Here is a 24474-nt window from a genome sequence, read left to right as displayed (position 1 = left end):
ACAAAAACACAAAAAACAGTCCATATCCGGTACCCTATGTTCGCTCCAGCTCTAGACTTTTCCTAGACTTCCTGCAAGACAAAAATATTATCATGAGTAATCTAAGATTACTCAGTGAGCCTGGGTACCCCTTTCCTAAACATGCTTCTAATTTCCCCACCCCGACTACCCCAACAAGGAAGGAAACAAGAAAGACTAGCAATCAAAGCTACGCAACAGAAACGATAGCAGAAGCAAAACAAACAAGCAAGCAAAGAGGGTTAGTACAAGCAAGACTTGACTCGATTGACCTAGACTCTTTACTCCTGCACGATGAACAAGACGACTAGAGTGGAACAAGGGTAACTTGACTACTCTAGGCTCTTTCACCTAAACAATACAAAGACTACTAGAATAATTAAGGATTGCTCAACTACCCTAGACTCTTTCACCTATGGGCCCTCGATAATCTGTTCCGTTCCTCACCTCTGTCCATGTGGAAACCACAAAGGCATCCCGCATGAACCATCCAATGCTACGACGTCAAGTAGCTAGCTAGACGCCGACGTTGTCCCGTGTAAGTGGTCGTTGAGAACTTTCCACGAGACAATATACAATAGGTGGAACAGAAGATCGACTACTCTATCCTAGCTACGACTCGAGAAAGATAACAAATATAATTCAAGAGACTAGCTAAAATAAGTACTAAACTTCTAAGAGTAAAAACGCAAAGAATTTAGTTAAAACAAGCAATTCAAGCAAGATAAATCAAGCAAAGCATGCAAGAAAAATCAGGCAAGAAAACATACAACAATCAACAGGAAACAAGAATAATAATTCAAGTAATCCTAGATTGTTCTACATGCATGCAACCAATTTAATCCGATTTTTAAGCAAGAATATTGCTAAGAAAAATCCACCAATTTAACCAAGCATGCAAGTCCATGATCCAAATTTTAAGCAAGCCAAATTGCTAATAATGCATCAAATTTATCATAAAAATATGCAGTTCAATTCTCATCGATTCACAACATGCATGGTGACTCCTAGCATAATTATATGTGATTTAAACATGAATTCTAGCATGAATCCTACCAATTTAATGCACGCAACATTTAACTGATCCTACTATGATCCTAGTCTAAATGCAACACACAATGGGTACGTACATGGTCCATAGGAGCCATGCAGCACCCCACACAAAACTACCACAGAACTCACCACAGGACTCAAGATGAGTCAGCAGATTGTTGATCGGACTTCACGGCACCGCGGATCAGACAACTCCTTCTTCGCATCAAACCGTGTCTACTTACTGCGTCTCTCCTAGACCCGAACAGCGTTTCGACAGCGTTTCACTCCGGTCTCTCTCTCCGACGATGAGAGAGCAAGAACTTAGAAACTTTGAGATTTTTCTCCTTTGAGTTGAGAGTGAGTGAATGGCGAAAATGAGAGAGGATGGGCATCCTTATATAGAATCTTCATGGCGAGCACATGTTCGACTTCTCCTCCACTCTCTTTGGCAACACTTGGCGCGCAAGCTACTCAAGATCAAGAGAATATTCATCATTCCTTTGCATGAATCTCGATTGACTAATTTGTAGAATAAAATCTTCCTTTGTCTCCCACTTTTGTGCATGAATTCCCATTGGCCAATTCCTTAAAGACACAATGATTTTGTCTCTCCTCTTTGTTTTCAACAACACAATGATTAGCCTCCAAGCTTGCATGAAATCCCATTGGTTGATTTTGGGAGAAAAATCTTCTTGATCTCTAGGCAATCACTCCTTAATTTCCGGACCGTTGTCTGGTCGGTACAGCGTTTCTGCGCAAAACTGCTTTTGTCATACACTTCGTCCGTTACGTCTACGCGTCCTTCGTCTCGTCCGTACGTTCTCTGTCCGTATCGCATCTTTACCGTCAGTACCGCATCTTCCTGACAGTTCCGCATACAATCGGTCTTTACCGGTTGTACTCGTCCTTTACCGTCTCCACTCGGCATGCGTCCGTCTTTTCCCGTCTTTACTCGGTCCGTACCGTCTTTGTCTGTGTACGTCCGACATGTGCGTACCGCCTCTGTCCGCGTACGTCCAACTTGTTTGTACAGTTCCATCTGTACCGCCTCCCACCATGTACTTATGTCCGTACCGCCTCCGAACATGTACGTCCGTCCGTACCGTCCTTGTCGTGTACGTCTGTCCTGACCGTACCATGACCTTTTTGTGGTTTTTGACTTGGCCATTCTTCTTTCTTCGACTTCCTTTTGGACTTGGCCTTTTGACTTCCGGCCATTGGCCATCTTTCAACTTGCTGATTTTTCTTTGGACTTTCTTCGATCGTTCTTCTTATTCTTCCTTTCTCCTTCTTGCTAAGTCTTCTCCGGGCTTTCAACTTGCTAATATAGAGATTATATGTTTAAGAAAAAAACATATATATTTGCTTAATAGAAAATAATTTGGAGGGATACAAATTAATGCAAATCAATGTAATAAGTGACAAATTTGTTAAAAATCTTAAAAGCATTTTAAAATCTCTTCACTTTTAAAACCAATAAATCTACACAAATTCATCTCCCCATAACATGTATTCCATTTCTATATATAAATTTCAGAGACTCTTCAATCTGTATTCATATTTCTCTCTAACAAGCAAATTAATACAACGATTATGAATAGAGGAGCAAACTCAGTTTCCCTCCCTAATGATCTCATTCCTGAGATACTCTCGAGATTGCCTACAAAGTCAATAAGTAGGTTTCGCTGCGTGTCGAAGTTATGGGTGTCCATTATTTGCCGTCAAGATTTCACTGAGTTGTTCCATACCATATCCTCATCTAATCCACGTTTCTTAATTGGGGTCGAACAAGACGGGGAGTGGAGCTTCTTCTCTTCTCCCCAGCCTTAGCGTCATTATGAGAAGTCGTCTCTTGTAGTAGTCGACGACTTTCATATGAAGTTCTCGAAAGACATGTATCCCTACTATTGTAAATATGTTTTTGGTTTGACTTATTTCCCTAATACGCGAATCTCAAAGGATGGGGGAACAGAAAAAATGCGGAGCCCAAAGGATGGAGACTACAAAGTGTGTGTGATATGCAACCCTAGCACGGGACAATATGCGATCTTACCACCTGACCTCAACAAAAAATTCGATGGTTTTTTAGGGTTTGATCCCATTGGCAAGCAATTCAAGGTTTTGGTCTTGAACAATAGAGTTTCTAATGAATTGAGTTTTGATATTCTAACATTAGAAACTGAAAATATGAGGTGGAGGAATATCCAATGTCCTTTACCCCATTATCCTCATTTTTTGAGTGGAGAGATATGCATCAATGGGGTTTTGTATTATTTAACTCAATCACCTGTTGACATCTATGATGTGGTAGTTTGCTTTGATGTTAGGTCTGAGAAATTTAGGTATCTAAATCTAAACTCAGACTGCCCTAGTAGATCTTGGGCTACTAAATTGATAAACTATAAGGGTAAATTAGGTGTGATTAATTTCGAAGATGATTATGATGGTGGATTTCCCCTTAAGTTATGTATGTGGGTTGTAACGGATGTCGTTAAACATGAAAGGACGGCATATGCCTACACTTTGAAGGCTGAGAATAAAGTCAATCGAAACGACTGTATTTCTATTGTTGGTGTGACTGCTTCAGGTGAAATTGTTTTGGCAAACAATATTGCATCTAAACCGTTATATGTTTTCTACTTTAATCCCAAAAGGAACACTCTCCAAAGTGTTGAAATCCAAGGTGTTAGAGTAGAAAAAGAATTAGTACTTTACTACTACTTTGTAGATCATGTCGAGGACCTTAGGTTTGATGTTATGAAGACAACATATGCTGCAACATCTATAAGTGCACCAGAACAGAGCACATCAACATCATCTACGGAAGAAGATCATCAAGTGAGGAACGTGGTTCATCTGGGACAAGATCATTAAACGCTTGAGAGCTTTAACAAATTTGATGTTTCGTGCCTTTTAGAATATATGACTAAAATTTAAAGGTGTCCAAACCTGATTGTTTACCTTACCCCTCAAGTCAGCTGAAAATGCTCTCGTGACCCAAGTTGTATTTGTATTCTGTCTTTGTGGCTGTTAACATTTAGTTATCAAAGAAGTTATTAAAGAAAGTATGTTTTTATTAAGATTTTCACTTAAAGTCACTAAAGACTGAAGATTTAGAAAGAACTAATTAATTACTATATGGCTTGCCAATGTCGGATAAAGGAGCACACACAAATATTGCAATCAAGTGAATTAAAAGGTCTTAACAAGAGATATCTCATATCAACTAAACAAAAATTTTCTACAAGAACAATGACCATAAAATCAAAACTTTAAAGCGATCTATACTCTATAGTATGGCGGCTGCGAAGGGTGATCTTAGGGTTTCGAATATGGGTGGGCATGATACGGCTATGTTCGACATCGGAGATGGTGGGAGGCCACCAGGGGATCCGCCGGATCGGCCGATGGCATGGCTGTAGAAGGTAGTGGGTAGTACTCCTGCTGGGATGCCGCATCCAGAGGATGTTTTGGATGATAAGTTCGTGACTGAACGGGTTAGTTTGGCTTTTCCAAATGGGGAGGATGGTGAGCTAGTAATTACTATCGGCGAGGAGGTGTTAACAGTTATGCAGGGGTTGTGGAAGCAGTGCATGATTGTTAAAGTGTTAGGTCGAAATGTCTCAGTCGCGGTGTTGAGTAGGCGCTTGCGGGAGTTGTGGAAGCCTGCGAGGGTCATGTATGTGATGGATCTACCTCGACAATTCTTTATGATCCATTTTGACCGAGAAGAGGAATACATGGCAACGCTCACAGGTCGACCATGGAGAGTGTTCGGTAGTTACCTTCTAACGCAAGCATGGTCTCCTGAGTTTGACCCGTTGCGTGATGAAATCATAATGACGCTGGTGTGGATCCGCTTGGCGAATCTCCCACTGACTTTTTATCATCGTTCCATTCTGATGAGTGTCGCACAAGGGTTAGGAAAGCCGGTTAAGGTGGATCTTACAACCTTACAGTTTGAGAGGGCTCGCTTTGCTAGGGTTTGTGTGGAAGTCAACTTAAAGAGGCCTCTTAAGGGGACGGTGATGGTGAATGGTGAGAAATACTTTGTGTCTTATGAGGGCTTGGCAGCTATTTGTTCCTAATGTGGGATGTATGGGCATTTAGTTCATATGTGTCCTCAATTAGTTCAGGTGCGGAATCCGGTTGAGGTGCCACCGACGGTGGGTGCAGAATCTAGTGGTGGACGGTCCACTGATGATGATTTTACAGATGTACGTTGTACAAGGAGGAAAGCTAAGCCAGGGGCCGGGCAAGGTGTTGCGTCGGCGGTGTCACGGGAAGCTGTCCAAGGATGGAAGTTACTGTTTTTCTGGAGGGAAATAAGAAGAATGATATTATCCCGAATCTTCAATAAAAAAGAAAGGGTGTTGAGCAAGGTAAGGGTCGTTTAATGGGTGGATTTTTGGAGAAATCGCCTAGTGAATTTTCAGGTGTGTTTTAAGGGACTGCTCATGGACCTGCTAAATTGTCTAATCGGTCTGGGCCTAAACCAAATGGCAAACCAAGTAGGCCGGTGAGGGGGCTGATTTTTGGTCCGAGCAAAAGTATTGTTGAACTCTCTGAGTCGGGAAAGAGGTTGCGTATGGAGACGGAGAGCCTTGGTCGTCCGGGTGGAATAGTGGTTCAAGATAGTGGACGTTTAGCTGTCATAGAGTCATCGGTTCCTTCCGATGGTAATGGCGGGGCTACTTCACCTCGTATTGCAGTGGAGGATCCTAGTGTTGGAGATAATACGATGCAAATCCTTCCGACGGAAGCGCCAGAGGGAAACCGCACATGACAGAACGCCCTGGCGGTTCGATTTTGCCTCTTTTCCTCATAATAATGATGAATTGCTTGTAATAAACCTACTTTTCCGAGATCGATACGATATATTTTAAAGAAGTAGAAAATGGATGTTCTTGCTCTGTTTGAAACACATTCTGAGGGGGATAGAGCTAAACGGATTTGTCAAGGGCTGGGGTTTGATAATGAGTTTTGAGTGGATGCAGTTGGCCAAAGTGGAGGACTTTGGTTGTTATGGAAGTCAGGTTTATGTGATGTGACGATCATCAGTTCGTCAGAACAGTTTATTCATGCGAGGTTTGTTTCGGGGATGGATAGCTTACATATCATTGCTGTGTATGCTGCGCCCACTACACGTAGGCGTAGTGGCTTATGGAGTCTGCTGAAAGATGAGATACAAAGCATCACTAAGCCAGTCATTGTGGGGGGTGACTTTAACACTATTGTCTGGTCTAATGAGAGGTATGGTGGGAATGGCAAGTTATCATCAGACTCGCTTGCTTTCAGAAACTGGATTAATGAGCTCTTTCCCATTGATATGGGTTTCAAGGGTAACCAATCCATGTGGCGTAGAGGGCGTGTGTTGAGCACCTTTGTTGCTAAGAGATTGGATCGGGTTTTCTCTTCTGCTCACACTCGTTTGAAGTGGCAGGATGTTGTGGTCACTCACCTCCCGTTTCTATCTTCGGACCATGCTCCACTTTACATCCAATTATGTCTGGAACCTACGAAAGACCCGCGAAGGCGTCCTTTCCGTTTTGAGGCAGCATGGCTTCAACTCGAGGGGTTTAAGGAGTTGCTTGTGAGTTCGTGGGATAATGGTTTGTCTACTCCACAAGCTTTGCAAGGGCTCCAAGTGAAGTTAAAACGTTGGAATAGGGAGGTGTTTGGTGATGTACAGAAGCGTAAAGATGAGTTGCTGCAGATATTAAAAGTGGTTCAGGATTTGTTGGAGACAACTCAAACGGATGACTTACTTAGCGAAGAAGAAAGTTTACTTAAGGAGTATGATGTGGTACTGGAACAGGAAGAGGTTATCTGGTTCCAAAAATCAAGAGAGAAACTGATTGCGCTTGGGAACCGTAATACAACTTTTTTCCACACTTCGACTGTGATTAGAAGAAGAAGGAACAGAATAGAGATGTTGAAAGATAATTCTGGACGATGGATTTCAGCCATGGAGGAGTTGGAGAAACTAGCGGTTGGTTATTATACTCGTCTTTATTCCTTGGCTGATGTTGATGAGGTTGTTGAGAACTTACCCACTAGTGGCTTTCCGATGTTGTCCCGAGTGGAAGAAGTAGCACTTTGTGCACCCGTTTTGGATACAGAGGTGGAGATCTCAGTACGCAGTATGGGCAGGTTCAAAGCATCGGGTCCTGATGGATATCAACCCGTTTTTTATCATGACTGTTGGGACACTGTTGGTGCATCAGATGGGACTTTCTTGAGGATACGCTTAAAGCAGTGAATCTTCCAGCTGTTTGGGTACAATGGATTATGCAATGTGTTACTGAGCCCTCCATGACTTTACTGTGGAATGGAGAAAAAACTGATGCGTTTACAGCTCAGAGAGGACTTTGTCAGGGTGATCCCCTTTCACCATACGTGTTTGTGCTTTGTATGGAAAGATTATGCCACTTGATTGACTTTTCGGTTGGGAAATGAGACTGGAAACCTATCAGCTTGTCTCGTGGGGGTCCTAAACTATCCCATATATGTTTTGCTGATGACCTAATCCTTTTTGCTGAAGCATCAGTGGCTCAAATCCGTGTGATCAGGAAGGTTCTTGAACGGTTCTGTGTGGCATCAGGACAGAAGATTAGTTTGGAGAAATCCAAAATTTTCTTTTCTAATAATGTTCATCGTGATTTGGAGAAACTGATCTCGGAGGAGAGCGGGATCAGAGTAACGCGGGAATTGGAAAAGTATCTAGGCTTGCCAGTCTTGCATAAACAGATAAATAAGGAGACTTTTGGGGAGATTCTCGCGAGAGTTTCATCACGCTTGTCGGGTTGGAAAGGGCAGATGTTGAGCTTGGCGGGAAGGGTGACTTTGACTAAATCAGTGCTCTCATCGATCCCGATCCACTCCATGAGTACAATTGCGTTGCCAAAGGCTACTCTTGAGGGTTTGGAGAAGGTTTCTAGAACGTTCTTGTGGGGTGGGACTACAGGACAACGTAAACAGCACCTACTGGCGTGGAAGAAGGTTTGCTTGCAAAAGAGAGAGGGAGGTTTAGGGATTCGGTCCGCAAAGATGATGAATAAGGCTCTCTTAGCTAAGGTAGGATGGCGTTTAATGAATGACAACACTAGTTTATGGGCTCAGGTGTTACAGAGCAAGTACAAAGTTAAGGAGATTCAAGATCGGTCCTGGACAATCACAAAAATTAGTTGGTCCTCTACTTGGAGGAGTATTGTCTCGAGTTTCCAAGATGTTATTTATCCAGGTGTGAGTTGGGTAGTGGGAGATGGTAAGACTATACGCTTTTGGGCGGATAGGTGGCTCGAGGATCTACCACTAAGTGACTGTGTGACTGGGGCTTTGCCGCCAGGGTCGGATTCTCTTCGGGTTTGTGACTTGTGGCGTAATGGTACAGGTTGGTTGCTAGACCAGATCGTCCCTTATGTTCCGAAGACTATTAAATTGCGTCTCAGAGCTGTGATCGTGGATACTGTGACAGGAGCAAGAGATAGGCTCTCTTAGGGTGAGGATTCTAATGGGACCTTCTCAGTATACTCATCCTATAACCTTCTTACACGGGTTCATGCACCGAGACAGTATTTGGGACTGTTCTTTGACCGTATTTGGAGTGTTGTGGTACCAGAGAGGGTCAGATTATTCCTCTGGCTGGGGGCAAATCAGGTGATTATGACTAACATTGAGCGTCAACGAAGACATCTCTCTAATAGTGGTGTTTGTCAAGTCTGTAAGAGGGTGAAGAGTCGATCATACATGTGCTGCGTGACTGTCCAGCAATGTCGGGTGTTTGGAACAGGATAGTGTCTCGTCAGAGAAGAGGTAATTTCTTTACAATGTCTCTGTTAGGCTGGCTCTATGAAAACTTAGGTGTATCCTCGATCGTAGGAGGTTGCCCCTGGTCTACTTTGTTTGCTATGATTGTTTGGTGGGCTTGGAAATGGAGATGCGGTAATATATTTGGGGTTAGAGGTAGATGCAAAGACCATGTGAAGTTTCTGAAGGAGATTTCGTTGGAGGTTTTCAAAGCCACCTCAATCACTGATGGTCATCGGATGATAGTTGATAGAGTGGAACGTTTGATTTCTTGGAATAAGCCAAGTGAAGGTTGGTTCAAATTAAACACAGATGGTGCATCTAGAGGGAATCCGGGTGTTGCTACGGCGGGAGGAGTCTGGCGTGATGAGACTGGGGGTAGTGTCGCGGTTTTGTCTTGAACATTGGTATTTGCTCTGCACCGTTGGCTGAGTTGGGGGTGTCTATTACGGGCTTTATATGGCTTGGGAGTGCAAGATGGTCCGAGTGGAGTTAGAGGTAGATTCAGAACTGGTTGTTGGTTTTCTCAAAACAGGGATTAGTGATTCTCACCCTCTGTCTTTTCTAGTACGTCTGTGCTATGGCTTTTTATTTAGAGACTAGATAGTCCGTATTTCTCATGTGTATAGCGAGACTGATGGATTAGCTAACTATGCTTTCTATTTACCTCTTGGTTTTCATTATTTAGATGCTTGTCCGGATTCTGTTCGTCCGATCTTTGTGGCGGATGTTAATGGGTCTGCGTACCCGCATAGTATTCGTTTGTAATTCTTTTCATTGTGCTGAATAAATTGTAGGAGACAAATATATATAATTTCGACATTCTTATTTCTTTCTCTCTCCTAGGAGATCTTTTAGAGATTCTTCTTTATTTCTCTTGTGGAATAGATGTACGCATAAATATCAAGTTATGTGTATCATTTTTTCAAATTTTAACTACTTTTCTTTTTGTCTATCTTAAAAAATACACTCATTGCGACTCGATATTTACTTTCTTTCTCACTTTCTAATGACTCACATATAAAATATATATTGGACTGTCAACTGATTTTCAAGATATTATAACTATTATCTCTTTACCATCTTTTAGTAATTCTTTTGGTTAAAAGCATTTAATTTAATTTATGAAACATCAATTTTTTTTTTCCTTTTTTATCATGTTATAATTTGTAGTTTCGCTTTTTTAAATCGGCATACATTTCACATTTTTTTATATTTTATTGTATAAATTATGAGTAATATGATCATTGATTATTTATTTTGCAACTTCCATTTCAAAACTCATTAACACACTTAAAATTTAAGCTGTAATCATTTTTTAATTTTTTTTTCAAAAGTCTGAATTATATTCAAAAGTCTGAATTATATTATTACTTGTAATAAATTTTTATCTGTATTTTATCACTATTTTAACATTTCATTATTTTCATAATTTATTTTTATTTAGGATTTACATATACAACATATATTACTGTCAAGAGTGATTTATTAATATTAAATATTTGGCTTTTAAAAAAATTAAAGATTCAAAACTTGAGAAATAATTATTAGGTTGTGCTATACAAATGAAATAATATACAATAATGATGTGTTTGGCGACTCAAATATCATGGTCTAATAAAGAATCATTCTCATTAGTTGATAATTTTGTGATAACATAAATATTCATTAAATGAATATTTTAATTTTACGTTAAGGTAAAAATAATAATAGTATTGCTTTACTATTTAAATATTTCATTACTTTCCATAATTAATTTTTATATATTTAAAGTTTCTATTAATTAAAATTAACATAAATATTCACTAAATAAATATTTTAATTTTAAATTAAGATTAAAATAGTAATAGTATTGTTTTTACTATTTTAAAATTTTATTTATTTTAAATAATGCATTTTTTATATTTAAGTTTGTCTTAATTATAAGTAACAGAAATATATATTAAATGAATATTTTTAATTTTATTTTAATATAAAGAAAATATTATTGCTTAGATGAAAGCTTAGGTGGATAGGCTAGATGGAAAGAGGTCTCTCTAGAAAACATAATGAGATTCGTATATTCTTGCAAAATTCCAAAGTACTCTTGTGGAATAGTCGTATAATTTTGTTTATACGAAATTATTAGTCATAATATCGGAACTTCGCCAAAAAAAAAAAGCCCATGAATGAGAGATGTAATTAGGTCGAACCGTACTTTAAGAGATTTGTATTTATATCTCTTTCTCCGTCCGATAACAAGCAAAAACAAGGACGATCATGAATAGAGCAAACTCAGATTCCATCCCTAATGATCTCATTCGTGATATACTCTCAAGATTGCCTACAAAATCAATCGCTAGGTTTCGTTGCGTGTCGAAGGTATGGAAGTTGAGTATTTGCCAGCCATATTTCACCGAGTTGTTGTTATTAAGGTCCTCCACTCGTCCACGTCTCTTAATTGGGGTCGAAAAAGATGGTGAGTGGAGCTTCTTCTCGTCGCCTCAGCCTCAGAATCTAGATGAGAAGTCGTCCCTTGTAGTAGCCGCCGATTTTCATACCAAGTTCTTTAAAGACATACGACCATACGGTTGTAGCTATAGCTATGCTTCTGGTTTGATTTATTTCTCTGATATGCGGATCCCAAACGAGGATACCGATCTAGTGCGTGTGATATGTAACCCTAGCACGGGACAATGTGCGATCTTACCACCTAAACTGAGAACAACCTCCAGCGGGGATTTAGGGTTTGATCCGATTGGCAAGCAATTCAAGGTTTTGGTCTTTGACGGTCGAGTCGATGGTGTAGCGGTTTATGATATTCTGACATTAGGAACTGAAAATCCGAGGTGGACGGAGATCACATGCCCCTTTCCCTATTTTGGTCATCGTGGGAAAAGGGGATATGCATTAATGGGGTTTGTATTACATATCTTATGGCATTCCGGGCAAAGTGGATGATCTGATAGGTTGCTTTGATGTTAGGTGTGAAAAGTTCAAGTTGCTAGATAAAACTTATGATATACTATGCCGCTATTGTGAATTGATAAACTATAAGGATAAATTAGGTGTGATTAACTGGAAGTATGCTGAGGATGGTGGATTTCCTCTAGAATTATGTATGTGGGTTCTAGAGGATCTCGAGAAACAGGAATGGTCGAAATATGACTACACTTTGAGGACTGAGGATAAAGTCGTTAAGGTTAACAAAAATCTTCACGTTGTTGGGGTGAATGATTCAGGTGAAATTGTTTTGGCCAAGACAACGGCATGTAAACCGTTTTATGTTTTCTACCTCAGCCCCGAAAGGAACACTCTCCAAAGTGTTGAAATCCAAGGCGTTACAGAAGAGGAAGAATCGTATAACAATCCTAGAGTTTACTACTTTGTAGACCATGTCGAGGATCTTAATAAGTTCGATACTTTGAAGATAGCACATGCTGCAACACCAATAAACCCACCAGAATAGAAGCGTAACCCCACAGGCACCAACACCAACATCATCTAGACTATGTAGAGGATCTTAATATGTACTAGTCATACATCGCGTGACCTCTGTAACTCTATCTGCTCCACCTATAAAGAACAAATACGAATTATTATCCAACCGAGAGTGAGGACATGTCTAATCTGATCTTGGAAGCCAACCCAAATTCTGGCTGTGAGTGTGACTTCTCGTGTACATGTTTCGTGTGGGTTTTATTATTACGTTGACTTATCATTTTGTTCTTTCTGGTTATGAGTCCTAATTGTGTAAAACATTACTTGGGAGTTGTGAGCAAAACTAATGCTTTATCTTACAAAATGCTTTAAAAGACCTCTACAAGTATTCTTGTTTGCCTTGGATTTACTTTTACGAACTTAATTAGGAAAAAAACCTATTGAGGAAAAATTGGTTTAAGATAGCAAAAACATTTTTCAAGCATTCAGTTAAGACCGATCACCTCATTACTTTTTCTTCTTTGACTTTTGCACCTCTTGCTTCTTGATCTGCCCTTGCATTTTCGTTTTCTTCTTCACAGCCTTTTCAATTTCTTTTTTGACACCAAACATATACTATTATCCGCTTCACCTCATCCACTAGACTTTCTTGGGTTCCTTCCTCAGAATCTTGCATCGCATCTCTTACAAATCCATTCACAGCTCTTGGTATCATGTACTATTATAAAATAATTATATATATACATTATTATTGTCACTCTTGTTTGTTTGAATTGTTAAAACTCTAGTTTCAACTCCAGGTTTGACAGATGAAGCAAATAATTTTGACTTGGAAGCGAAACCTCCTGAAAAATAAGACAATGTTATCAGATAATATTTTTGTAGAGATTTTAGCGTCGCATCCTATCCGAGGTAATCCCAAAAGAGTTTTATACATGTATTTAATTTTGTCACTTTTCACATACACAACATCAATGTATCTTTGTATTTGCCTCGGTCTCGAGATCTTGGCATTGGATCTCAGAAACATAAGAGACAGCTTGGTACGGCTCCATCTCCTTCAAAGCAAGAGTAAATTATGATGTGAACAAGAAAGGAGATGAATTAAAGTAGATTATTAAAGGTAAAGAGAAAAAATCCCTTAGTTCTTAAGTGTAGGGAAAAAGAATTCCCATTAAAAAAAAAAAGAGAAAATCTGTTATACAAAAACACAAAAACATAGAAGAAAAAATGATAATTAATTATAACGAGTTGCTACCCCAAGTTGATTGTTTCTTGGGGTGAAAGAAACAACATGATCCACTCAAAACATAGTCAAACGAAACGAAAAACAACGTAATGACATATTTTAAAGCTTTATACAAATTCTTTCATCCCAAAACTATTCAGTATCAAGCAAATCATAGATCACTAAAAAGAGCTTGCAGCATGTCGTAAGACTACATAACTTAAGCTTTTAAAAAAAAACTAACACAGAACAAATTAAAAACAAGATGCAAATCCCCGATGGAAATTCTAAAAAACCAATTTGAAGAAAATGAAAATTCTTAAAATCCATGAAATGTTATGAATATATTGTAGCATGTGGATGTCTATTATGGACGTGTATAACCTAAAAATCTAATGTTATATCACACATTATATCATGTGGAATAGATAATAACCCAAGATAATATTTCTTTAACCTCTTGTTTCTAACAGAAATTCAATAAAAAAAAGTTTGGATAAAATAGAAATTGTTAAATTTAATAGAGAGAATTAATTTAGTAACCATAAGATATTATTTAAGTAAAAGAAATATCTCCTTCCAAAAAAAAAACAGATCTCTTTGCTTTAAAGAAAAAGATATTTTTTGTAAACTTTTATCCTACTGTTTGGGCACCAATCATTGAGTCTTGTTTTCTAATTAGTGTTTGGTTGAAAAAAAGAAGAAAAAAAAACAATTTCCCACTTTAACATACTTTAAGGTTGGAATCTATAATATTTAGAAACTTTTAAGAAAAGTACATGTATTACCTTGTAAAGAAATTTTTTGGAGGAAAACAAGTTAATGATAATCTATTAACAAGTGAAACAAAATTTAATAAATTTGGTAAAAAACTATTTTAAAAAAATAAAAATCTCTCCAGTTTTACAATCAATAACTCTACACAAATTCATCTCCCAATTAATAACGCCCTAAGAGTTTTTCATTATGACTCCAACTGGTAACCAAAATTTAGGAAAAGAATAAAGAAGAATATGATATTCCTCTTCATTCCTCAAAATTTTTACCATTTACAAAGAATATTATTTCCTCGTCATTCTTCTATATTCTTCATAAAATGAGGAACACTAGACCAAAAATGTTCCTCCCCAAAATTGATGAGGAACAAATAGAACAAAAAAAAGAATTAATATTAAATTTCGTTTTTTATTTTAAAATAAATAAAAAAATATGTTTATTAATAATATTTTAATTTTAGAATACAATAATATTCATATTTTTCACAGTATATTGGCAGAAAAATATACTTTATACAAAAATTTCATATTAAATTAATTTGAAAGCTTTATTTGAAAATTGTATGAATAGTAAAATAAAATTAAAAAATGTGTATACCGTAAATAAAAACTAAAAATATTTTAAATTATATTTTATTTTAAAATCAAATGTAAAATTTATTTTATATATATTAAAAGTAGTATTAGTATTTTATTGACTGATTATTTAATATTTAATATATTTTTAAAAATATTGTTATTATTTGGTTACCAGTTATTATTTTGTTTTTTCTCTGCATCTTTTCCTTTCATTCCTCAAAAATTGTTTATTCCGTTCCCCGTTGTTCTTTTTATTCATTTTCTTTCTGTTCCTCTAATGGTTACAGTAGAAGCATATATATAAATTCTTAGTCTCTTCGATGTGTATTCACATCTCTCTCTATCTCTTTCTCCGACAAGCAAACTAATACAAAGACGATTATGAATAGAGGAGCAAACTCAGTTTCCCTCCCTAATGATCTCATGTACGAGATACTCTCGAGATTGCCAGCAAAGTCAATAAAGAGGTTTTGCTGCGTGTCGAAGCTATGGGCGTCCATTATTTGCCGTAAAGATTTCACCGAGTTGTTCCACACCAGATCCTTATCTAATCCACGTCTCTTATTAATTAAGGTCCAACGAGGCGATCAATGGAGCTTCTTCTCAACGCCGCCTCAGCCTCAGAATCATTATGGGAAGTCGTCTTTTGTAGTAGCCGACAGTTTTCATATGAAATTCTTTGAAGGCAGAAACCTAGACGATTTTAGCTATGCTTCCGGTTTGACCTATTTCTGTGATACGCGGATGCGTGTGATATGTAACCCTAGCACAGGGCAATATGCGATCTTACCACCTGATCAAGGATTAACGGACTGAAGCTGTCTTGACTTTTTAGGGTTTGATCCAATTGAAAAGCAATATAAGGTTTTGGTCATATACAATAGAGTCGGTACTGAATTGGTTTTTCATATTTTGACATTAGGAACTGGAAAAATGAGGTGGAGGAATATCCAATGTCCTTCAAACCATGATCCTTTTGTTTGGTGTAAAGGGATATGCATCAATGGATTTTTGTTTTACTTAGCTCAACAAAATGATGAATTGAATGCAGTGATAGTTTGCTTTGATGTTAGGTCTGAGAAATTCAAGTTTCTACTACTACAGGTAGAATTAATGAGGTGGCCTACTCAATTGATCAACTATAAGGGTAAAGTAGGTGTGATGATGAAGGAGGATGGTTGTAAAGGTAGATTTCTCCTTAAGTTACATATATGGATTCTAGAAGATGTCGGAAAAGAGGAATTGACGGCATATGCCTACACTTTGAGGGATGAGAATAATGTGGTTAAGGATGACAGTTTCATTGGTGTTGTTGGGGTGACTGCTTCAGGTGAAATTGTTTTGGCAGACCCTTTCTATAAACCGTTTTATGTTTACTACTTTAATCTTGAAAGGAACACTCTCCGTAGTGTTGAAATCCAAGGTATAAGAGAAGGGGAAGAATGGTTTTGCGATCATAGATTTTACTACTTTGTAGATCATGTTGAGGATCTTAGGTTTGATGTCAAGCAGACAACATATGCGGCAACATCTATAAGCCGACCAGAACAAAGCACATCATCAACATCATCTAGAGGAGATCATCAAGTGACGACCGTTGCTTACGAGAAACAAGATTGAGAGCGTTAATCTTTGAGGCTATGCGTCTTTTAGATGATGATTAAAATTTACTGGTGCTAAAACCTGATTGCTTACTTTACTCTTCAAGCCAGATACTCCTCTTTGACATTGACAAGTTGATTATGTTGCTTGGCGTTAAAGAAACAACATGATCAACTCAAAACTGTAGTCATGAAGTAAAACAATTATCATTAGTTGTATCGGAGATGAAGTCTAAATTAGTGATATATGCGAATTCTTTCATCCCAAAACGTGAGTATCAAGCAAAATAGCAAATCATAGATCACAATGGAAAGAGCTTGCAGCATGTCGTAAGATTAATAAGTAACTTGAGCATTCAAAAAAATAAAAATAATAAACACTGAACAGATTAAAAACATGCTGCAAGCCCTTAACCATGAAATTATTAAAATTAATGGAAACACACACACCCCAAACACACACATTTGCCTTTTTTAAAACAAAAAATTAATGTGCAATTCATTATACAAATCATGTCACAAGACTCGCAACCAAATTAGCAATAAAAATATAGAAATATAGAACATGTGCATTTTTTTCTTTCAATTTCCAACAAAAATTATCTTTCTATTATTCTCATAACATTCATCGTTTTACAAAACTTGAAAGCAATGATATAGTATTATTGAAACAAAATGCAACAAAATATTATTTTAGTAAAACGATCTCTCAGTTAACATAAAAGAATTCTCAACTTCTAAAAAAATAAAATTATATCATAATAAAAATATATATATGCTGAAAAAAAATATAAAAATCTCTTAGTTAGCACTTAACATACTTCAAATTTACCACAAAATATTCAGAATAATTGAAGTTACAAAAAAACTAGACATATTGACAATTTTTTTCTAAATGTTCAACAGTCAAGATTGTAAATTTTTTTGTCATACAAAAGGTAATATGATAGAATCTTAGGAGGACTAAGCGCTACTTGAATTCATAGAATTTTTATTGATTTATTGTCAATCAAACTACTTAATACTTAATGATTGCAATACATATATGTATTCTTATTTTTAGAGAATCATTACAACCTAGGATTTAGAAGAAGCAAAGGCCATTAAAGCTTTTTAGTATGTATGTCTTAAACATTAATAAAAATGTGTAAATGTTTATGTAAAGTTTTTAAAATCAAATTGGCAATTGGATGTTGAAATATACCCCTTTAAATTCCGAAGAAAACAGAGCAGCCAGAACTTATGTGTGTTTCTCTCTTTACTTAGTTCTTAAGAGAAAACTTGTAACCTATCCCAACTGATCTTATTCTTGAGATTGCCGGCAAAGTCAATCACTAGGTTTCGTAGCCTGTCAAACTTCGGAAAATCGGTATTTTCATACCCTAGCTAAGAGGATATGTTGAATTCAGACACCAGCTATAACACTGAGGAAATCCATACACAAAGTTTAGTAAAATTCAAATTGGCTGCACCAACCTGACAAACTGTGTAAAAACATGCACAAGCATAACGGTGTTATCTCACCGTTGACGGCTGCTTACGTGGAAGCCACGTAATAAACGACGTCTTATTGAGATACGAAAGAAAAAGCTTCTTTTGTCCAAAACGACGTCGTTTCCATTGTCTTCTTCCTTTTTTCTTCTTTCACGAGTCGAGAGAAAGTTTGCTGAATTGATTTGGGGATTTTTAAAACATTTAGGCTTTTTGGGCAAAATCGATTAAGATGTCTTCATCATCAGCTTCTTCAGGTGAGTAATTGAGAACATAATGTGTTTAGTTTCCTTGTCTTTGTGTATTTTGATAGAAATATTATTTGATTGTGAATTGGTGAATTCGTTATTTGGTGAAGGAGTGAGCAATAGTCAATGTCATTGGAAGAGGAATCCCACGAAAATGTAGATGTGGTCGATTCTCTGTAATGAGAACTTCAAACACAATGAAAAATCCTGGAAGACTCTTTTATTGTTGTCCTAATGGATCCGACGAGGTAATCAATATAGTTGGTCATATGAAAATTGTTCTCATAACCTTCTCATAATGTGTATTTTTGTATTAGAATCTGAATCATTTGTTTAAGTGGACCGACATAAGCATGGTTGAGGAGATGAAAGAGGTTGAAAGTGTAGTTGACAAAATAGAAAGAGAAGTGGGAATCTTAGCAAAGGGATTAGATGAGGTAGAAGCTATCAAAGAAATCGCAGAAAGATGTGAAAAAGATATTGTAGAGCTCAAAGGTGTGGTGAGTTCTTGTGAGAAAGAGATTCAAGAGCTAAGAAGCTTCAAGAACATGATTGTTTGTGGTGGTTTAGTTGTGGCTTTTGTCTACTATGTAATATTTGTGTAATGTGTTGGATTGATTAAGCATGTAATCATGGAGTTGTTAAGTGTTTTTGTTGTTAACTATGTTAAGATTAACATAAAACTTCAATAAGTTTTGATTAGATTAAAAATAGAAGCCATGTTTTGAGTACAACAAAAACTTGAAATTCATCGAACTACAACCATAAACTACCATGAGATTACCCTTTCAATCTCATCCGACTAAAACAAAAAACTTCCATCCGTCACTTCCTTCTATTCAGTTCCTTCATTCCATTCATACACTATAAAAATAAACAAAAATAACATGTGAAAACCTGAGTAATGATAATGAAGCTATTAATAAGCAGAAGTTTGATCAATAAAAAGACTCACCATTAATCATTATGAGATTGCTGGCTTGGTCCTTGGCTTTGACTAAGTCCTTGGCTTTGTCTTTGGTTTTGTTCTTGGCTTTGTCCTTGGCTTTGTCCTTGGCTTTTTTCTTGGCTTTGTCCTTGGCTTGGTTCTTCACCAGTTTTTTTCTTCTTCCACCTTCTACCAACAACTCCGAGAGCTGGACAACTTCTAGTATTATGACCGACGATACTACACCGGCCATAACGACTATCTCGCCCAGCTTTTGAAACTTTGATTCTCTTCTCCGGTTGTTCTTGTTCTCTTTTTCCTTTTGACTTCTTCTTTGGAGACTCATTCTTGTCCTTCTTTCTTTTTTTCTGTCTTCTTGGGACCTTTTGTAACTTCTCGTGGTGGTGGTTGAATCCTAGGCTCTTGAGATCTTATCCAAAAACCAATGCCATTAACTGCTGAGATTGACTCAGAATAAATCTTGACATTTGTTGATGTCAAGTACCAATCACAGTTAACATACGACTCAGGATTGTGCTTCTTGGTCAGTATAACTCTTAAAACATGGCGGCAAGGGATCCCTATCATACTCCATCTTCGACATGCACATATCTTTGCATTCATATCCACCTTGAATCCATGCTTATTTTCAAGAACCTCATACTGCCCATTTCCACAAAGAATTGACAATACTTTCGCAACCTCTCTTCTTCCTTGACGTTTCATAGCCTTCTTGAGCCTCGCATCGATATGGATCATAGTTTTTCTTCTTATTGTCTCCAACATATCCACTAATGGCATCTCCCGAGCTTTATTGATGGCATTGTTGTATGACTCAGAAAAGTTGTTAGAAACATCCTCACAACTTGATTTGCAGCCGAAGAAGGCACGACTACAGTTTTGCGGATTTCTTTGCATGACAGCATCATACACACCTTCATCAAACTTCTTCAATTCCTCTATTGCTCTATTATACTCTGCTTCGTTAAAACTCTGGCAACTGCCCAAAACAACTTCTTAGGCAAATCTTTACCCGGATACACTCTTTTCAGATTGCCACAGATATGGTGTGCACACATCCGGTGTTCCACCTTTGGTAGCTCTTGATCAACAGCATTGAGCAATCCCTTTTGTCTATCAGAGATAAGGGTAAATCCATCACCATCTTCAAGCTTCAAATCAACCTTCAGCTTCTTAATGAACCACAACCAAGCATCAAAGTTCTCTGTTTGCACAACTGCCCAAGCAACCGGATAGAACTGATTGTTAGCATCTCTTCCTACAGCTGCCAACAGTTGTCTTTTCACACCGTTTTTTAAGAAGCAGCCATCTATGCCAATTATTGGCCGACAATATGCAAGCCAAGTCTTCCGAAGGGCTTCAAAGCAGACATAAAATCTATCAAACCTGACGATACCAGCATCATCAGTCAATGTCCCAACCTCCACTGTTGAACCCAGATTTGATCTACAAAACATAAATCAAACCCATATTACCGACTAACTCCAAAATTATAAGAAAAGCAAAGTAAAAAAAAGCTTGACTTACTCTAAAAGATGTTCCATGTAATCATGTAGACGAGCAAATTGCTCATCATATGCTCATCATATTCCTCTTGAATCATCTTCAATGCTTTTGCTCTAGCTGTCCGGCACTGATCATAAGTAGCAACTATTGTGTAACGCTCCTCAATCGCATCTTGCATCGCCTTAGCCTTGAATGTCGGATCCTTCCTTATGTCATTCAAGAACAACTGAGCAAGGACTCCACTCTTGATCACTTTACTAAACCCGTCCTTTGTACATGCATGGACATCATTGCATGTCTTCACCATGTACTTTCCAATTTTATCTTCATAGGAGCAGTAGATCTTGAATTTGCAATTCCCTCCAATGGAACACCTTACTTCACTCTTCTCTGAACCCTATCTTGTAAACTTTATATTCTCTCCATTCTTAAGAGCATAGTCAACCACAGCTTCTTTAAACTCACCTATACTATCAAAGACTTGCTCTAATTTTATTTCTCCACTACCTTTTTTGCACCTCATATATCTTCTTTCAACATCCTCGCAATCAGAGTTAGGAGGAGTATTCTCATCATTATCATGCTCTTCTTCGTCAACAAAACCTGCTAAGTTCTCCTCCACTCGATCTTCCATGTCAACAAATACCCTACAAGCATCTCTATCATCACCATGAGAACCATCTCTATCATCGCCAACAGAACCATCTCTATCACTATGAACACTATCTCTATCATCACCATGAGAACCAGCTTCAAGAAGCTCATGCTGTTCTTTCTCTAGAAAGATTTCTATCGACTTAACCCAAACCGGAGTTGTACACATTTTCTGAAAATTCTCACCTTCATTTATTAACTTCAGCTCTGAAAAATCTTCAAATGGATACTTAAACCAGATTTTCTGCCCATAAAGAGGATCGTCCAATGCCGCTATCAGATTAGTCACAACACTTTCTGGTTTGCTTTCAAGGGTTAGAACCGATCCTCCAATATAAGTAATTTTTTTCCCATCAACAACTCCAAACTCTCCAACATTGTGGCATTGGAATATGACATCCTCATCGGAGCTGAAAAAAAACTTACAAGAATTAGAGGGTTATTCATTTCGTTTACACATATTATCGAACACTTGGTGTTCATGATATTTTTGTAAGAGCTAAATTAGTTCCAAACTTAAGAACACACATCAATCTCATCTAAACTACACAATTACACGCAAAATCCATCGGGTTTTCTAAATAAACACTCCTAAGTATCTCAATTAAGAAAATCCCTAAATTATAAAAACCCTAAAACTTGAATTTAAATTACCTCATTTTCTGATGACAATATGGTTAACAGCACTTTATACACTCTCCACGATCGACAATCGTTGCTAATTAAATCAATTGACCAATTGATTTTGATTTATTGGTGAAAAGAAGAGAAGAAACAAGAGACGGGATTGAGAAACATATAACTCGAGTTGGGAAAGAAGAAGAAGTTGATGGTTTAAGAAGAACTTTAAACGACGTCGTTTTGAGTTACATAAGCTTTTTCTTTCGTATCTCAATACGACGTCGTTTATTACGTGGCTTCCACGTAAGCAGCCGTTAGCGGTGAGATAACACCGTTACGGCTTGTGCATGTTCTTATACAGTTTATCAAGTTGGTGCAGTCAATTTGAATTTTACTAAACTTTGTGTATGGATTTACTCAGTGTTATAGCTGGTGTATGAATTCAACATACCCCTTTAGCTGGAGTATAAAAATACCGATTTTCTTGTCAAACTTCTTATTTACATGTTTCGTGTGAGTTTCATCACTCTGTTGGCTTAACACTGTTCTTTTCTGGTTTTCCTGTTAATGTCCTAATTAATTGTGTTATGTTAATTAATATCTTTATAACTCTTGCTTATTAAATAAATAAATAAAAAAAATGTTTCGTAATACAAGGAATAACCGCTTTTAGTTCATTCTAATCTAAACAAACCACACAAGAACAATTGGATATATAAAAAATTGAACTGATTCTGTCAATTTTGTTTTTTCCATGTTAATAGGAACTTCCATATGTTTCAAGCACCGTGTGTAGGCACCATATGTCTTCAGAAAGAAGCACCGGCGGGGTAAGACTTCCAAGCACCGTGTGTAGGCTTTATCATCTAAACACACAACCACAACGTGGCGGAGTAGCCTCTCCGTTCCTATGCCGATTCGGAATCCCTCAAGAAACACATCAAACATCGTATCTGGCTCCGCCCAAGCCTGATTCATTATCGTCACTATCACCGTCTTCTCCTTGGTCGCTGCTTCCCTTAGGACTCTTGCCAAATTTCTCCTATCTTCTGCCTCAATCTATCAACCAAACATAACTAGTTACTTGGTTTAAAATGCTCAATTTAAATTCAACAAAAAAAATTCCTCAAAATTATATATATATATATACTATTTTATAAGATAAATATTAATAATATATAACAATACATAGACGTGTGTGGTATTTTAAATGCAAAAAAAAAAGCAAAAACTAGATATATATATCGTATTTTTCGTGCATATATATTTGTATACGTATGATAAATATGTAGATCGTAAAATGAAGGTTACAAACGTTATCTGTATCGTAAAGTCTCTGTTTGGCTGCTATCACCGGCGGCACAAACGCTGAAAAGCTTGAGATTTGCTGCAGCGGTAGAGGCAGTGGCTGGACAAGAGACGCCAAATAGTAAACAGCTAGAGACAGCAAAACTGTCAAAACTGATAATAATACAATCCACTTAACCACTCTCAATTTTGCTTGAAGTTGCAATAACATTTGTTTCAGCGGCTGCTGCTCTAGACCGGGGCAGTTGTTGATGGTGGTGGAGCAACTGCTGGCTGCCGTTTTCTTAGCGATGATCATATTTCGAATATGGTAGTATTGTTTAAATGTATTTTTTTGGACTCATGCATGTGTATCGTTTTATAACATGCATGATCGGTCATTTTCATGTGAAATATCGCAATCTATAAATTAATTAAGTTTTCTAGTATACTTTTCATTTAAGTTTGTTTCTTTTTTTTGCAAACTTAAAATACAAATCTCAAATTTTTCGTTTCATATAATTTGAGACCTAAATTGAATATTGTTGTGAAAGCAGGTTAATGCGTCTATATATGTATTAAGTTTATTTGTTAATTGCAAACGTCAAAGAGATAAAGACAAACAACCAAAAAGAACAACCTTTTTGTCAGTTGCGTTTATGTTTTGCAAAAGTAAATTATATTAGTATAAAACTTTGAAACTTTTCTGTTTTATTTATTAGTATTTTTTTTCTAAACATAAGAAATTTTCTTTTGTATTAGAAGAAAATTTTTAAAGTTTTATACTATAAAACTTTAAAATTATAGTATAAAACTTTAAAATTTTCTTTTAATACAATCTGATGAGACATATATTGAATGTTGTTGTGAAAAAGATGCGCCTCCAGATGCATTAAATATTTTTTTAGTATTGGCCAAGTAGAATTAGTAGTAGTGACCAGTGAAGTGAAGTGAAGTGAGTGTCTTTTTCCAAGGTATCGTGAACGTAACTAACTCGGCGTATAAAAGTAAATTAATACCAAATTACCAATGACATTTAAGCTCTGCACCATCTTCGTCCTTCCCATCTCTTAACATGACAATGACATTACATTAGTCAAAATAAATAAATAACGTATCAAATATCTAACAAATGGCCTATTAGCTCAGTTGGTTAGAGCGTCGTGCTAATAACGCGAAGGTCACAGGTTCGATCCCTGTATAGGCCACTTTTTAAAATCTTGGATTTTTTTTTTTTCCCTCATTTTCTAAA

General features: G+C 37.0%; 1 protein-coding gene, 1 long non-coding RNA gene, 1 other non-coding gene and 5 pseudogenes across 4 annotated transcripts; 6 read left to right on the top strand and 2 right to left on the bottom strand.

The window, feature by feature from the left end:
- Positions 1-2646: 2646 nt before the first annotated feature.
- Positions 2647-3927, top strand: LOC104743673 (putative F-box protein At1g31090; annotated as a pseudogene).
- Positions 3928-4406: 479 nt separating this feature from the next.
- LOC147928236 (uncharacterized) lies at positions 4407-5839 on the top strand (annotated as a pseudogene).
- A 315-nt stretch (positions 5840-6154) lies between these two features.
- Positions 6155-8553, top strand: LOC147928235 (uncharacterized). The gene is made up of 3 exons (XM_087486069.1): positions 6155-7206; positions 7281-7465; positions 7598-8553. Exons 1-3 carry the CDS (start codon positions 6155-6157, stop codon positions 8551-8553), a joined length of 2193 nt encoding a protein of 730 aa, XP_087342195.1.
- A 2491-nt stretch (positions 8554-11044) lies between these two features.
- LOC104743672 (F-box protein At1g67130 pseudogene) lies at positions 11045-12656 on the top strand (annotated as a pseudogene). The gene has a single exon (XR_015579311.1). The product of XR_015579311.1 is annotated as an F-box protein At1g67130 pseudogene (transcript).
- Positions 12657-15169: 2513 nt separating this feature from the next.
- LOC104741710 (putative F-box protein At1g31090 pseudogene) lies at positions 15170-16536 on the top strand (annotated as a pseudogene).
- A 2939-nt stretch (positions 16537-19475) lies between these two features.
- LOC104743671 (uncharacterized) lies at positions 19476-21973 on the bottom strand (annotated as a pseudogene).
- A 594-nt stretch (positions 21974-22567) lies between these two features.
- On the bottom strand, positions 22568-23561 carry LOC104741708 (uncharacterized). The gene is made up of 2 exons (XR_015579312.1): positions 23251-23561; positions 22568-22994 (listed from the first exon to the last, which is right to left on the bottom strand). It is a non-coding gene; the product is annotated as an uncharacterized LOC104741708 (long non-coding RNA).
- A 795-nt stretch (positions 23562-24356) lies between these two features.
- TRNAI-AAU (transfer RNA isoleucine (anticodon AAU)) lies at positions 24357-24430 on the top strand. Its single transcript has one exon. It is a non-coding gene; the product is annotated as a tRNA-Ile (tRNA).
- The last annotated feature ends 44 nt before the right edge of the window (positions 24431-24474 follow it).

This window comes from Camelina sativa, chromosome 14 (genome assembly GCF_030686135.1).
Source record: "Camelina sativa cultivar CO46 ecotype springtype chromosome 14, ASM3068613v1".
NCBI classification, from domain to species: Eukaryota; Viridiplantae; Streptophyta; class Magnoliopsida; order Brassicales; family Brassicaceae; genus Camelina; species Camelina sativa.
The sequence above is the reverse complement of the archived record's forward strand: the minus strand, read 5'-3'. Positions and strand labels throughout refer to the sequence as shown.

Coding starts and splice junctions, on each gene's coding strand:
- LOC147928235 (XM_087486069.1), top strand. CDS start 6,155: ATGGATAGCTTACATATCATTGCTGTGTATGCTGCGCCCACTACACGT. Junction 7,207..7,280: donor TCAGTACGCAGTATGGGCAG/GTTCAAAGCATC, acceptor TTGGTGCATCAG/ATGGGACTTTCTTGAGGATA. Junction 7,466..7,597: donor ACCATACGTGTTTGTGCTTT/GTATGGAAAGAT, acceptor TTTTTGCTGAAG/CATCAGTGGCTCAAATCCGT.